The 16,205-nt window shown below is 52.9% G+C and overlaps 2 protein-coding genes across 5 annotated transcripts in view; one reads left to right on the forward strand and one right to left on the reverse strand.

Annotated features, from left to right (window-relative positions):
* The window catches only part of NECAB2 (N-terminal EF-hand calcium binding protein 2), a 42,226-nt gene extending 41,760 nt beyond the window's left edge, over window positions 1-466 (forward strand). For all 3 annotated transcript variants that reach the window (XR_004439010.1, XM_033219153.1, XM_033219154.1), the window contains one exon: window positions 10-466. Coding sequence is in view for 2 of the 3 variants with exons in the window: in XM_033219153.1 (XP_033075044.1) it covers window positions 10-38 (29 nt within the window). In the remaining variant the exon portion in view is untranslated. The remainder of the gene's footprint in view (window positions 1-9) is intronic.
* A 7,139-nt stretch (window positions 467-7,605) lies between these two features.
* SLC38A8 (solute carrier family 38 member 8) overlaps window positions 7,606-16,205 on the reverse strand; it is a 35,575-nt gene continuing 26,975 nt past the window's right edge. For both annotated transcript variants that reach the window (XM_033219927.1, XM_033219928.1), the window contains 4 exons: window positions 15,176-15,323; window positions 14,543-14,751; window positions 10,945-10,996; window positions 7,606-7,813 (listed from right to left, as the gene is read on the reverse strand). In XM_033219927.1, coding sequence (XP_033075818.1) covers window positions 7,720-7,813; window positions 10,945-10,996; window positions 14,543-14,751; window positions 15,176-15,323 — 503 coding nt within the window. In that variant the 3' untranslated portion in view covers window positions 7,606-7,719. The remainder of the gene's footprint in view (window positions 7,814-10,944; window positions 10,997-14,542; window positions 14,752-15,175; window positions 15,324-16,205) is intronic.

Genomic DNA, 16,205 nt, shown 5'->3' on the forward strand with positions numbered 1-16,205 from the left:
TCCTTCTAGCTGTTTGGTGCACAGTGGGACGGGACTGACAGCCTCCCAGAGGCCCGCGGAGGAGCCCACCCCGGCCCCTTCTGCTTGTGAAGGACATCCCCTGTTTTCTAGAAACTGGTGCAGAAGCTGTCTTTTCAGTCCATTCTCCACAAGGTGTTTCCCTGCTGTGACGTGAAGGAGGCCTCCCCTGCCCCCACACGAGAAGGCAGAGCAGTCTCTGTGCTGCCAGGTCCTGGTGAAGTCCAAGGTTGTGGGTGAAGGGGGCGGCTTCCTGGAGCCAGCACCCCCACCTCTTGGTCCTGGCCTCTCCCCGACCCCTCAGACGGCCACGCATGCCCCACACTCACCACGCCCTGCCCTCTTCAGTGACATTCTGCTACCTGGTAGGAGTCATGACCCTGTAGTGCCCAACCTAGCCAGGCCGCCACCACTGGGCCCAGGCACCGAATAAACCCTGGTTGGGAAAGGCTGTGTACTCTGTGTCTGTTCCTGGTTGACAACAGCAGGGGCCTGAGAACCCTGCAAGTGCCCCCAGCCTCCGTTTTCTGAACCATAAAATGAGATGTTCACTCTATGCGGTATTTCTGCCTATTCAGGAGCCCAGAGGGCACCACCCCCACCCTCAGGTCAGTAATTCACTCAGAGGACTGGGCGCAACTGTCAAAGTCAAGGTGGATGACAGACAAAATCCAGCAAAGAAAGAGGCTTCCGGAGCAGGGGCCAGGCACAGGCTGCCAGTCAAGGCACGCAGACAGCACTGAACCCTCCCAGCTTCAACAGACAGAGTATCACCAACCAGGGATGCAGTCCTGAGTCTTGCTAGGGTTCGGTGATATAGACACAGCTGACACCTCATGGCTCAAGACCCCACCATAAGTCACATGGTTGGCACAGAACATGCAGTGTGGCCCAACTAAGACACACCAGGGAGGATGCTCCAGGGACCGGTGAGTCCTTCCCAGCACAGCTGTGCATGAGCCATTCAACAACGCAGGAGAGCCCAACTGTGAACTGCAAGTCAAGCCTTAAGTCTTATTCTGGAAGCTTTGTAACTTCTTCCTATTTCTCAGTCCTGGTTAGCAGGAAAGAAGTCACTCACGGCCCAGTGCAGTGGCTCACACCTGTCATCCCAGCACTTTGGGAGGCCGAGGCAGGTGGAAGACCTGAGGTCAAGAGTTCGAGCCCAACACGCTGAAACCTTGTCTCTACTAAAAATATAAAAATTAGCCAGGTGTGGTGCTACAACGCCTGTAATCCCAGCCACTTGGGAGGCTGAGGCAGGAGAATCGCTTGAACCCAGGAGGGGAGGTTGCAGTGAGCCAAGATCACACAACTGCACCCTAGGCGACAGAGCGAGACTGTCTCAAAAAAAAAAAAAAAAAAAAAAATCACACACAAAAGTTCCAAGGACAAAAGAGGGTAGTGGGTCTCTCTCCTAAAACAGGTCAGAGCCAAGACCATCACAGGCCAGGGCACAGGTGGGAGCCCTGGGGTGGGGGCAGGACCCAGAATGCGCACCTTTCTACCTCCTGCGCAGAGCCCGGAGGACTGGCTAGCGCCACATATGTGGTTATTAACACTGTCGCCACCCAGCGAGGTCCCTGCCCACACTGTCCAGCCCCCTGTGGTTGCCAGGAGCTTTGAAATCCCTGCTCCCAGGGCAGGTCCCTCCCCCTTGGGTCCTGCCACCTCCTTGCAGGGTGTGATGCCCGCTGCTGCAAAACCAGAAACACAACATGAGCTTACAGGAAAGCAAAGGGGGTTCAAGAACCATCCATGCGTCTCCAAGCTGAATGTCCCTATACCAGCCTCTCAGGGCCTGTTTTCTCACCTGTACAGCGGGGGAAAGACCCTCCCCTGAAGGACCAGGGGCTTCACTGCCTGGCGCACGAGAACGCCACTTACAGGCTCCTGCTGCCCTACCCACCGCCAGGCTGGTGCATTCCAAGCAGCTCAGCTAGTTTAACAACAACATTATCAAGGGCTAAGGCTTTCTAGGGTACAACTGAGGAATCTCCTTTAGCTGGGCATGTTCCCCTCCCACATGTCACATCTACCCAGCCCTCCATGGGGGTAGTATCTCTGCTGCTTGCAGCCCAAGTGCACTGAAAGCCTTCAGGGGCCCTCAGAACCTGAGTGGCCGGGGATGGGCTGTGACAAGAACATGTTTCAACCCTAAAAGCTCTAAGAGCTCCCACTTAATTCACACTTCAGAGCCTGGCACAGTCAAGCACTTGGCAGGCCCATCTCCCTCCATGCTCCTTAGGCTGTCCTGCTCTTGGCAGGTGGGGAGACGGAGACAGAGAGGACAAGTAATTCACCAGAGGTCACACGGCAAGTAGCTGGCTCAAGTCAGATCCAAACCCAGAGTTCTGTGCCCAACCCCTGCGCCACACAGCATCAACCCACGAGGAAGAATGGCTTCAGATTAACCCATTAAGATCAGAATCAGGTTCCTCCAAATGCTAATGGCGAACTACCGTAACGCATAGAAGTACCAAAGTACCATATCCCATAGAAGTACCGTATCCCAGCAATTCCACTTCTAGGGAGATATTCTACCTGAAATGGAAAAACGCATCCACTCACTCACTTGGCCCACGTACTCATAACGGCACTATTCACAATAGCCACAAGGTAGAAACGATCCAAATATTCATCAGCCGATGAAGGCATAAACAAATGCAGTCTCTCCAAACAGCTTATCATTCAGTCATCAACAGGAGTGAAGGACTGGGCCATCGGTGACTCAAAAACCCCACACTGAGTGAAAGCAGGCAGAGAAAACAGATGGCGTCTAATATTCCACTTACATGAAACATCCAGAATAAGCAAATCCACATAGACAGAAAGCAGAGTGGCTGCCTCCGGGATGGAGGAGAGGAAAAGGGGAGGGACAGCTCATGGGCAGGGGGCTTTCCTCGGGATGGAATGTTCTAGAACTAGATGGAGGTGATGGTGACGCAGCACTGCAAATGTACTAAAGGCCACTGAATTCTATGCCTTAAGATGGTTAGTTTCATGCTATGTGAGTTGCATTTCAATATTTAAGAATCTCAAATCACTCTCAAAAACAATTCACGACCTGTCCTTAGCCAGCAGAGCTGCATACTCACCAGGCCAGGTTCAAAACCTGCCACTTGTCCCTGGGAGGCATCTGCGGGTGGGCAACTCCTCCTGAGGCGCTTGTGCCTTGAACCAAGGGAAAGAGGTCTCCCCTGCAGCCTACCATACTCAGAACAGGAGCACAAGGCATTTGCACTACGAAGCATCACCGGGCCATGTTCAAAGCTGTTACTTCTGACTCTCCACTGACACACAGCTGTCACCCTTGGCCAGGTGCTGCAACAGGATACGCTCTGTGTAGAGGGCTTTGCAAGGACCTCAGCTCAGACTCACAGCAATCCTGGGAGGGAGGGGCTGTCCACAGCTTCACGTTAGAAAAATACAAAGAGGTCTGAACTGGAAGGCTGAGGCCGAGGAGAGCACTGGCAGGGATTTTCCTGCAGTCACCACCCTAGGAACAGGCTTTGCCGAGGCCACACAGCTGGTAAGTGGCAGGCAAGAGTCAAGTCACCTGCCAGCCCCACAGCCCGTGTGCTGGAAGCCCTACACACTGTCACCTGGCCCCTGAGGACATCTGGCTGGAAGGTAACATCCCAGCTTCTACCACTGTGATTACATGAGTGTGTCCTTGCATTATGATAATTTGCACATAGTCATGGCAGGATCACATCAACCTGTCATAGAATCAAGATAGAAGCCTTTGTCCTGAGTAGTGACATTCAGTCACCCCTTAAAGAGCCCCAGCATCACTGCTTAGCACTGAGTGCAGTGCCCGTGCCTCCTGAGGTGCTTGCCTGCTTGGGGATGAGTCCTCCACCTCCTCATAACTTCCCTTTTCCCTTGGCTCCCAGGAAACTCAGGTACCCCTTGCCAATCACAACCTTGGTCTTCTGGGAATAAAGCTACATTGCTTGGGTCTCCATTGTGTGCGAGGTATCCCATCAGCTACTCTGGATCCATCATCGCCTTTAATCCTCACAAGAGACCTGCTTCGTACTGAGTAAGCCTGCTCCATTTTGCTGGTAGGGAAATGGATTCTGCAAAAAGGTTCACACACTTCCCAAGGCTATGAGATAGCAAATGGCAGAGCCAGTGTTAAAAACCAACCGTCCAACTCCAAAGCCACTTCACACACAGTCTTCTTTGATGGCATGACCCTCACCCCACCACACTTTGGTATCTCAGGACTCTCCATAAATAGTACTAGCACAGCCCCAGCCTTCCTGGCCAGGGCCACAGAGCCTGACAGAAGCAGACAGGTATAAATAAGAAATGAATGACTATTCAGCCTCACCTCTCACTCCAGGGTGATAAATTCTCCATTACAGCAATCTGGGCTCAGTGCAATGGCTCACGCCTGTGATTACAACACTCTGGGAGGCCGAGGTGGGAGGACTGCTTGAGGCTAGGAGTTCATGACCAGCCTCGGCAAACAGAGTAAGACCCTGACTCTACAAAAAAAAAAAAAAAAAATACAAAAATTAGCTGGGCATGGTGGTCCCAGCTACTCAGGAGACTGAGGCAGGAGGATTGCTTGAGCCTGGGAGTTGGAAGCTGCAGTGAACCGTAATAGTGCCACCACTGCACTGTAGCCTGAGTAACACAGTGAGACCCTCTCCCCGCAAAAAAATAAATAAATAAAAATAAGGCCTGGCACAGTGGCTCACACCTGTAATCCCAGTACTTTGGGAGGCTGAGGCAGCTAGATCACCTGAGGTCAGGAGTTCGACACCAGCCTGGTCAACATGGCAAAACCCCATCTCTACTAAAAATACAAAAATTAGCCGAGTGTGGTGGCGGGTGCATATAATCCCAGGCTGAGGCAGAATTGCTTGAACCCAGGAGGGAGAGATTGCAGTGAGCCGAGATCGCGCCACTGCACTCCAGCCTGGCGACAGAGTAAGACTCCGTCAAAAAATAAAAATAAAAACAGAGCAATCTGCCCGCACATGTTCCAATTCCCAAGGCCCTTGCCTGGGAAGATGCTGTGGCCCGTGAACATAGGGTCTGACAGGTCACGGTGAGGTTGGTCAGACATTGAAGAAGGGTCCTGGGTACCCTCCCAACACCCCCACAGGGTCAGAGTCTACACCTGCAGCCACACTTCCCCCATCCCCCAGCAGCCAGGCTACAGGAGCCCCAGGGCCAGGCACCTATTCCCACCCCCTGCCCCCCACCTCTGATGTGTCTCCTCAGCGTGGCATGTAGAGTGGGAAGGAAAAGAATTTAACCCCAAATGAGTTCTGATCTAATCTCTGTACCTTGCAGGACATGCAGCCTGGATTTTTCCAAGCCTCAGTTGCCTAACCTGTAAAATGGGCACATCTAGAAACATTATGCTAGGTCAAAGGAGGCACACACAAAGGCCCATGTACATGTGAGGCTGTTCAGAGAGGGTGCCTGTAACAGGCAAACCCAGAGACTGAGCGCAGCTGCACGGATGCTGGGAGCGGAGGGAGGGACAAATTGGGGGGGTGACTGGTAATGGGCACCGAGTTTCTTCTGAGGGTGATGAAAATGGACTAGAATTAGTGGGGCAGCCCCACAGCTCTGTGAACACACTAAAAACCACTGGATTATACACTTTAAAGAAGTGAGTCTTTATGGTATACACCTTCTATCTCCATTTTGAAAATTCATGCATGTGGATAAGCTGAAAAAAAATACGGACCAGTCACCGCCAGCCTTGCACCGTCACGTACATCATACCACATGACAGCAGGAAGGGCCTGGCCTACTGGCTACCCTGAGGAAGGCATCCTCAGGTGTCAGTCCCACCCTCCCCTGACTCTGGCCCTGCTGGCTTCCAGGAGGACATCCCAAGGCAGAGAAGCGTGACCTGAATGGAATCTAGCAACCGGGGCCTGTGCAGGGTCAATGCCAGGGAGGACGCAAAGGAGCAGCTGGGTCCCTGTCTGCCTCTCCGTGTCCTGCCATTTTTTTTTTTTAATTATTGTTGAGATGGAATATCGCTCTGTCTCCCAGGCTAGAGGGCAGTGGCACAATCTCAGCTCATTGCAACCTCCATCTCTCAGGTTCAAATGATTCTCCTGCCTCAGCTTCCTGAGTAGCTGGGATTACAGGCGCCCCCCACCACGCCCAGCTAATTTTTTTGTGTTTTTAGTAGAGATGGGGTTTCACCATGTTGGCCAGGCTGGTTCTCAAGCTCCTGACCTCAAGTGATCTGCCTGCCTTAGCCTCCCAAAGTGCTGGGATTCCAGGTGTGAGCCACTGTGCCCAGCTACCTCCTTTTCTTTACCCAGGTCCTGGAACAGACCTCTTGTCTCCTCTCGCTCTCTGCTGCCAGTATGACTCCTTGTCCCAGAACTGGGGAGGCCACCAAGGAGAACTGCAGAGCAAACAGTCCACTTGGCTTCCAGGCTCTTTGGGTCCAGCTGGTGGGAGGGAAAGCGCAGTTTCCTTGGAGTCATCCACCCTCCGTGGGGCATGGGCCAAGTGCATGGTGCTGTGGCCTGTTCCGGGCATACATCTCCTTGGGCCTCTCACAGCCAAGGGCAGGATTCGGGCGTTTCCTGCGCCCTGGCCAAAGGACCGCTTGAGTCCGTCACCATCGCCAGCCACGCGTCCTCCACTCCCTTCGGGGCTTCCCAACCCTGTGCAATATCCTCACCTGACACCCTTGGTCCTGACAGTCCAAAGCCAATTATGTAGGCCTCAGCCCCCAGCTCCCTTTTTATGGGCCGAATCTTGTCTCCCAGAAACATCCATTGAAGCTGAACCCCTGGAACCTGTGAACATAACCTTATTTGGAAATTGCATCTTTGCAGGTCCTAATTCATACAAGATGCAATCAACGTAAGATGAGATCATACTACATATGGGGGTGGGAGGAGCTCACTTAATGATGAGAGGGATTTGGTCACAGAGGATACACAGGGGACAGTCACAGGAAGAGAAGAGAAGAGGCTGGAGTGAGGCAGCCACAAGCCAAGGAGTGCCGGCCACCTCTAGAACCTGGAAGAGACAGGAGGGAGCCTCCCCTAGAGCCCACAGAGGGACTATGGCCCTAATGACATGTGATTTCAGACTCCTGGCCTGCAGAACTGTGATGCAGTAAGCATCTGGTTGTTTGTTTGCTTTGTTTTGTTTTGTTTTGTTTTGTTTGAGACGGAGTCTCACTCTGTTGCCCAGGCTAGACTGCAGTGGCATGATATCGGCTCACTGCCAGCTCCACCTCCTGGGTTCATGCCATTCTCCTGCCTCAGCCTCCTGAGTAGCTGGGACTACAGGCGCCGCCACCACGCCCTGCTAATTTTTTGTATTTTTGGTAGAGATGGGGTTTCACTATGTTAGCCAGGGTGGTCTCGATCTCTTGACCTTGTGATCCACCCACCTCGGCCTCCCAAAGTGCTGGGATTACAGGCGTGAGCCACCACGCCCGGCCGCATCTGTTATTTTAAGCCACCAGAATGCGGTTGTGGTCACTTATCACAGCGGCCATAAGAACCTACCTCACCTTTGTACCAGAAACCCTTCGAACCAGCAGAGCCCAACCAGCAGCCCGAGGAGGCAGAGGCATCAGTCTCTCCAGTATCTTTATGATGAGAAATGACATCGGTTTCCCAGCTGCACACAGCAGCCTCGTGGGGTCAGCCTCCTGAGGGCCCCTTCCTGCCGGGCACTGGCTGCCCATCAAAACATCTCCCAGACCGCTGCCACCGTGCTCTGCCCAAAGATGAAGGTGCCGACCAGCACAGAGACCACTCCCCAGACCTCCAAGCAGCACCTGCCAAATCAATAAACCCATGTCAGAGCTTTTCTAGATGATTGCACAAATAAGCCATGCACACACAGAAAATTCACTACGTAAAGCCGAGTATGGGGTCATCAATTTGGAAAAAAGAAAAATTCAGAATATTCCCAGTTACCTGTAGGGATGGGCTTCCAAGACAATGGGAAGCAAAGTGCAAAGTACCCAGGCAATTTTTTTGTTTGTTTGTTTTTTTGAGGTAGAGTCTCATTCTGTTGCCTAGCACGATCTCAGCTCACTACAACCTCCACCTCCTGGGTTCAAGCAGTTCTTCTGCCTCAGCCTCCCGAATAACTGGGACTACAGGCACACACCATGACACTGGGTCAATTTTTGTATTTTTAGTAGAGATGGAGTTTCACCATGTTTGCTAGGCTGGTCTCGAACTTCTGACCTCACGTGATTCGCCCTCCTCAGCTTCCCAGAGTGCTGGAATTACAGGTGGGAGCCACCATTCCTGGCCCCAGGCAATTTTTAAAAGCCCTCCGATCCCACCTGTTATTTCATAACCCATTTCTCCCCAGTATTTTATCAAATAAAAAGACATGGGGCCAGGCACGGTGGCTCACACCTATAATCCCAGCACTTTGGGAGGCTGAGGCAGATGGATGCACCTGAGGTCATGAGTTCAAGACCAGCCTGGCCAACATGGTGAAACCCCATCTCTACTAAAAATAGAAACAAAAAATTAGCCAGGCATGGTGGCAGGCACCTGTATTCCCAGCTACTTGGGAGACTGAGGCAGGAGAATTGCTTCAACCCAGGAGGCAGAGGTTGCAGTGAGCCGAGATTGCACCACTGCACTCCAGCCTGGAGGACAGAGCAAGACTCCATCTCAAAAAAAGAAAAAGACATGGAGAGAGGGGAGACACTGCTTTCAAAGTCCCCCCACCCTCCTCCCTTTCTGCTCCTCAGCCTCTGATGAAACCCCACGAAAGTGAAGGAGAAAACACAAGCTCTAAGTCACACACCATCTCAAAGCGGTAGGGGATGAGGACGCAGGAGGCAGAGGTGGTTGGGACTGGCAGCCACCGAGGCCACATTTGTGAGCTTCGTAATGTAACCAGAGATGGGGTAGACAAGGAGGTCAGAGCGATAACAAGATTCCCACAAAATGGCAGAGCCGCCAGAAATATTTCTGGCCCCATTAACAAAGGCCAGAAAGATGGGCTGTCATGGAAGGAATATTTCTAACCAAGCAGCATCTCAGCATGGCTGTTCAGCGCCATAAACATCCATTCATCTGTGCCGGCACTGTGAGGCCAATGTGCCCGTGGGCTGCAGCACTCCTGGAACAGTGCCGATGTATTAGAAGGACCTAAAGCAGTTTTAGCAATAAAAATATCTTGAAAGCTCATCAGTAAAAGCTGTTGTGAGCTCAGATCAAGGGAGAAAACAAAAAGCACGAAGACTCCGAAGAGCGCCCCAGGGAACGAGCAGCTTAGTGGGTTGCCAGACATTGGGAGGCTAGTTCTAAACCGAAGGCAGGTTTAGAAACATCCAGAAAAACTGCTCTCAATCCAGAAGAAACCAGGCCAGGCCTGCTCCTTTGCAAAAACCAAGCTTGGGCTCAATGGGGCTAGAGGGACGGGGGCTATAGGGGAACAGACCTACAGCTGGGCCCCAAGTTCACACTTGCTGTCATTTAACATTATCTGTGGTGGGGTGAAGGGTGGCCCCCACAATTCACGTCCACCTGGAACCTGTGCTGGCGAGCGTATCTGGAAACTGGATTTTGCAGATGTAATTAAGTGAAAGATCTTGACAGAAGATGCAATCTAGATTTCGGGTGGACCCTAAATCCAATAGTAGATATCCTTATAAAAGAAAGGCAGCCAGGTGTGGTGGTGGGCGTCTGTGGGCCCAGCTAGTCGGGAGGCTGAGGCAGGAAGATCGCTTGAGCCCAGGAGGTTGAGGCTGTAGTGAGCCATGATTACACCACTGCACTCCAGCCTGAGCAACAGAGCAAGACTCTGTCTCAAAAAATAAAACAAGTAAAAGCAGAGGGATATTTGAGACCCAGAAACACAGGGAGAAAGCTAGATAAAGACAGAGGCAGAGACTGGAGTGATGTAGCCACAGGCCAAGGAGCACCTGGGGCCACCAGAAGCTGAGGAGCCTTCAGAGTCCAGCCCTGCCAACACCTTGATTTCACACTCCTGGCTCCAGAACTGGGGAAAAAAATCATTTCTGTTGCCTTAAGCCTCCCCACTAGGTCCCAATTTGTGGTAATTTGTTACAATGACCCCAGAAAACTAATACGTCATTCTCTTTACCTGTCTCAGCCTCAGTTTCCACATCTGTGGAATGGGAGGGAGTCGCCCAGACCCTCAGGCTCCCCAGGGGCGGCTGAGGAAGAGCCCATCATTCATGTGCACGTCATCCTCTTCAGTGGGTCAGACTCAGCTGCTCAGTGGCAAAGCACAGAGGCTCAGTTGTGTCTGACCCACAGGCCCGTTCAGGGATAAATATTTATCAAATAAAGAAAAGATCTAAATTCTCTGGTCTCAACAGCACTGTATGCCAGGCAGGTGGGTTAGCATGGGGACTGGGAGCCAGGGGCCTGAGTTGCATTCTAGTTCTGTCCTCACTAGCCTCCTGGCCCGCCTCCTCATCTGTAGGATAGAGACATCCAGGTATGGTGGGGAGGTGAATATGTAAAAGGACCTAGCACAGTGCCTAGCAGAGAAGCCTCGGAACGGCAGCCCACTGCTGTGATAGAACACGTTGTTCTGGTGTCTGGCCGGCCATGGGGCGCCTCTAACTCAGTCTGCACCCTGATCCTGCCCTGGGCCCGAGCCAGGTAGCAAAGGAGGATACAGATGCACCACTGGCTGCTTCCAGAGGCTGGAATCTACATGAAATCCCAACTACAGACCTCAAAGCAGAAGGGAAAGCCCTTGCAGGACCCAACATCACTGGCCTGGGCTCCTGTCCTGGCTCAGATGCCCTCATAGTGGGTGGACAGAGACTCTCCTCTTGTGGCCTGCGGGTTTCTCATCTGCAGGATGTGGAGGATGGGAAATAGGATGTCCAGGGTCCCCTGAAGCATTGTTACTCTGATCCGGGGCACGCCCAACTTGCCACCTCATCTTAGGGACACTTACTTGACTCTTGGTCCTATAGGCTCGATGCCCATTGCACAGATGAGGCACAAACCTGCAAAAAAGACAGGGTTACCCTCAGCTCTTCGTTATCAAACCCAAAGCAACAAAGAGGTCCCGGGAGAAGTCCTCAGGGACCCAGGAGGCCAGCAAGACCTCTGCCCACAGGTGCCCCTGGCTCAGGCCCCCTGGAGAGGCAACGCAGTGGAACTGGAAGGATGGGGCTGGAGTCCCAGCTCAACATGCCCTAGTGACTCAGCCAGAGGTCTGGCAACACCTGGCTTCCCAGAGCCCCGTCTTTCAGGCAACCTTGACAACATGCCTTCCACAGCAGGGTCTGTGAGGAGATGGTGAGAGTCCATGCCTGACGCCCAGGAAAGGCTCAGCAACTGGCAGCTACCATTTTTTTTTTTTTGAGACGGAGTCTCACTCTGTCACCAGGCTGGACTGCAGTGGCACCATCTCAGCTCACTGCAACCTCCACCTTCCGGGTTCAAACGATTCTCATGCCTCAGCCTCCTGAGTAGCTGGGACTACAGGCATGTGCCACCACGCCTAGCTAATATTTGTATTTTTAGTAGAGACGGGGTTTCACTATGTTGGCCAGGATGGTCTCAACCTCGACCTCGTGATCTGCCCGCCTCAGCCTCTCAAACTGCTGGGATTACAGGCGTGAGCCACGGCACCCAACCTTTTTTTTTTTTTTCTTTTTCATAGGTCTGCTAGGATTCAGGGCCATGTAGCTCAAGCTAAGGTTCCCAAAGGATCCTCTCTTATCCCAAACCTGTCCTGGGCAGTCCTTCCCAGCACAGGAAACAGCCAGTGCTACAATTGGCCACCTGATCACAGAACCAGAACTTAATCCAGCAGCCCAGACCAGGGAGTGTGACAGAGGAGCCACGTGGCCACACCCTCACCTCTGAGAAGCTCCACCCAGAGCTGGAGTGAGGAGCAGTGTGGCCACACCCTCAGCCCTGAAAGCCCCGCCCTGAGCCTGAGAGAGGGACTGTGTGACCACACTCTCACCTCTGAGAGCCCCACCCAGAGCTGAGGGAGGAAGTGCATGGCCACACCCCTCATCTCTGAAAGCTCCAAAGCCTGAGGGAGGAGCTGTGTGGCCACACCCCTCACCTATGAAAGTCCCGCCCAGAGTTTCAGAGTTTCACCTATGAAAGTCCCGCAGAGAGGAGCTGTGTAGCCACACCCTCACCTCCGAAAGCTCTATCCCAAGCCCGAGGGAGAAGCCACACAGCCACACCCCTCACCTCTGAAAGCCTCACCCAGAGCCTGAGTGAGGAGCTGCATGGCCACATCCTCACCTCTGAAAGTCCAGCCCACAACTGAGGGAGGAGCCGTGTGGCCACACCCCCATCAATGAAAGCTTCGTCCAGAGCGTGCAGGAGCAGGTGTATGGCTACACCCCTCACCTCTGAAAGCCCTGCCCAGAGTCGAGGAAGGAGCTTTGTAGCCACACCCTCACCTCTGAAAGCTCCACCCCAAGCCCGAGGGAGAAGCCACACAGCCACACCCCTCACCTCTGAAAGCTCCACCCCAAGCCCAAGGGAGAATCCACGTGGCCACACCCTTCATTTCTCTGAAAGCTCCACCCAGAAGCTGAGGGAGGAGCCACATGGCCACAACCCTCACCTCTGAGAGCTCCGTGCAGAGCCAGGAGCAGAGTGGGTGACTGTTCTCCCTTCCCTTCACTTCTACAGTTTTTATCCCTTAATCCCAGTAGACCCCAATTTACAGGAACTAGGGCAGGTACAGTTAGATTCTCAAGGGACTATATCAAAGACAACCCCGAGTCTTAACTCACCTGCTAAGAACCCGCTTTTCATATTCCACACATCAGTTGGCCTCTTTGATAACCAAAGTTTCTCTGTGGCCCTCAATTCTTTCGTCCCCCACCTCTGGACTATTGACAAAGTTGTCACCACCCGCTTACCTGGGACCCTGAACAATGTTTCATTTCATTTCATTCCCTCATTCGAGTTTTGGAAACCCTCTAAGAGCCTCTCCTGTGCTTTCTGTAAGTTTCACCAACGGGCATCTACTTCTTGTCTGTTTGACATAAGGGTTGCACTAGGGTACTGGGGTACCTGGCTAAGGGTCCCCAAGCTCAATGTCTCCTTGACGGGGTTCCTGTCACGGCTGAATCACAGGGTCCACTCACAGAACATGCACTGAGAGACCCTCGACTGTGTACTCAGTATTTGCTGTGTGTGGCGCCCTGGAACAGCCCCCACTGCGGATCTGGGGTCTCTATTCTGGGCTCCAGTGGGCCACTACAGTGTTCTCTCTTCCTCTGGAAGAAGCATCCCTCCAGCCCCTCCTTGCTGGCTTCCCCTCAGATAACGCTTGGGCTGTTCTGAATTGGAACAGCTCTCCATCGCACACTAACTTTGGGAAGGTTTCCTAAGAAACCATCCTTCGCAGAAACAGTGTTTGCCTCCAGGGCCTGGGGGCAGGAGGGGAGGGAGCCTTCGCAGGGTGTCTTGAGCCATGTGACTTTCACATATATGATTTTCTTTTTTAATAAAACAAGTCCTTTACCAGGAGGTACCAGCAGTAGCATGGACAGAGCTGTATGATTGACCCTCAGCCCTGCTGCACACTAGCTGTGCCCCATGGGGGGTTCAGGGCCTCGGTCTTCCCATCTATGGAGTGGGATAATAAAAGTTCCTCTGTCAAGGATGTCCATCAGGAGCTGTATTAGTCTGTTTGCGTGCTGCTAATAAAGACCTACCAGGGACTAGGTAATGGTTTGTTTTGGGTTTTTTTTTTTTTTTTTTGAGATGGAGTTTCACTTGTTGCCTAGGCTGGTGTGCAGTGGCACAATCTTGGCTCACCGCAACCTCTGCCTCCCAGGTTCAAATGATGCTCCTGCCTAAGCCTCCCGAGTAGCTGGGCTTACAGGCATGCGCCACCACGGATGGCTAATTTTGTATTTTTAGTAGAGAAAGGGTTTCTCCATGTTGGTCAGGCTGGTCTCGAACTCCTGAGCTCAGGTGATCTGCCTGCCTCAGCCTCCCAAAGTGCTGGGATTACAGGTGTGAGCCACTGTGCCTGGCCAGAGGCTAGGCAGTTTATAAAGGAAAGGGGTTTAATGGACTCACAGTTCCACATGGCTGGGGAGGCCTCACAATCATGGTGAAAGGCAAATAAGGAGCAAAGTCACGTCTTACATGGTGGCAGGCAAGAGAGCTTGTGTGGAGGAAGTCCCATTTATAAAACCATCCGATCTCATGAGACTTATTCACTACCACAAGAACAGTAGGGGTGGAACCACCCCCATGATTCAACTATCTCCACCTTGCCCTGCCCTTCACAGATGGGGATTATCACAGTGCAAGGTGAGACTTGGGTGGGAATACAGCCAAACCGTATCAGGAGCTACTGAGATGTTCAATGAGTGAGGGAAGGTATGTAAAGCCCAAGCCCTGTGGCTGGCTCAATAAACAGGGCACCTACGTGGGGCCTTAATCTACCCATAGGTGGCTCCCACCTTCCAGAACCTTGACCTCCAACACGGGGAGTCCCCACAGAGATGAGCAGGGAAGAACGAGTGGGCAGAAAGCCTGGAAAGCAGGGGCCTCACCTGGGAAGATGAAGATGAAGAAGGAACTGATGCCTCCGATGATGCTGACGATCTCGCTGAGGTCGGGCATAAACAGCACCATGGAGAGCGTCACGGTGACCCACAGGACAGTCAGCGGCATCCGGACCCACAGCCCTGAGGGGTCAGCCAGGGCCCTGGGCCCCCATCCCCGCAAGCAGCTTCTCCTCCAGTAGTCCTGCATCACCGACCTGGACGCCATGCCCAACACAGACAATGGGCATCCCGGGGCACCAGCCTCCACCTGCCAGCTGCTCCCCCAGTCCTCCAGGAGTTCCCCACCCTCCCCACACCTGCCAGGGCTCCTGTTCCACAGCCAGGTGTTAATTCCCCAGGAGATCTTGCCAATCCTCAGGGGTTCTGCCACCATCAGGCAGCCCATGGGGCAGGGGATAAAGCACGTGGTTCGAGTTCCAGTCCTGGCTGTGACACACACTCATGGGGTGACTTTGGGCAATCTACCTAAATCCTCTGTGCCTGTTTCCTCCTCTCTGCAACTGGAGACGATGGTAGTCCCACAGCCATGTAACCCACACCTGGCACATGCTCAATCACAGCACACATCAGCAGACCATGCTGAACAGTGCCCCCCCGCCCCACTGAGCCAGGCCTCACCTCCCCAGGAAGAGCACGATGGGGTAGACAGTTACGATGGAGACAGCAAAAAGGACCCGGGCCACAATGATGACCATGTCATTGCCTGGGTAGGACATCAAGATATCAGCAGAAACTTCTGTCCCAAAGGTCAGGAAGCCATAAACCCCTGAAGGTGGGAAAGGACGGAAGCCAGAGAGTGGATTAGGAAAATGCTGCCCCCCGCCCCCACCAACAGACGGAGAGTGCCTGGCTTTACCACCTAAGATTTTCCTTAGGAGCTGACGGAAGGTTCTGGAAGGGATAGCCCAAAGCTTTCCTGTCCTAAGCCTATACCTGACTCTGCTCCACGGATTCAAAACTCCTGCAAACAAATCCGCCACTTGTCCTTCTTTCAAATCTCTCACAGAGCTGGTGCACAGAGCTTACCCATAGCACGTGTGTTGACTAGAAGCACAGAACACTCTGAAAAATACAAACACACCTCCCATGCCCTGTCCATCTCACTCCTACGACATCTAAAGAAAGCAGCTGGCTGTGCACACATTTCCAAATGGGGAAAACCAAGAGCCAGGGAGTCAACGAATGCCTAGAATCACACAGCTTGTTTTCGTGGACTGAGGACTACAGCGTCAGTCCCTTTGCCCCAACAGTGATGCTGCTTCCATCACCCCGGGTTGCCTGCCCTGTCCTGAGACATCTGCCTCTGACTAACAGCCGTGTCCCTTTCACCTCTCTGCAAGCCCTTTCTGAGAGGTCCCATGGCCCTGGCAGTGAGAACTTGTGGAGGTGACACTGAACGAGAGTCTCACCCAGGGACTACAGACTGATGGGACCTCCTCTGCTGGGGAGGGAGTCACCCAGCAAGTTTCCTGGGTAACCACAGTATCTTAGTCCATTTTCTGTTGCTGACAACAGAATACCTGAAACTGGGCATCTCATAAAGAAAATAAATTTACTTCCTATAGTTACGAAGGCTGAGAAGCCCAAGACTGAGTGACCACACTGGGAAGGCTTTCTTGCCAATGGGGACTGTCTTCAGAGTTCCGAG

The sequence above is a fragment of the Trachypithecus francoisi genome, unplaced genomic scaffold (genome assembly GCF_009764315.1).
Source record: "Trachypithecus francoisi isolate TF-2019V2 unplaced genomic scaffold, Tfra_2.0 Lachesis_group10, whole genome shotgun sequence".
Taxonomy (NCBI): domain Eukaryota; kingdom Metazoa; phylum Chordata; class Mammalia; order Primates; family Cercopithecidae; genus Trachypithecus; species Trachypithecus francoisi.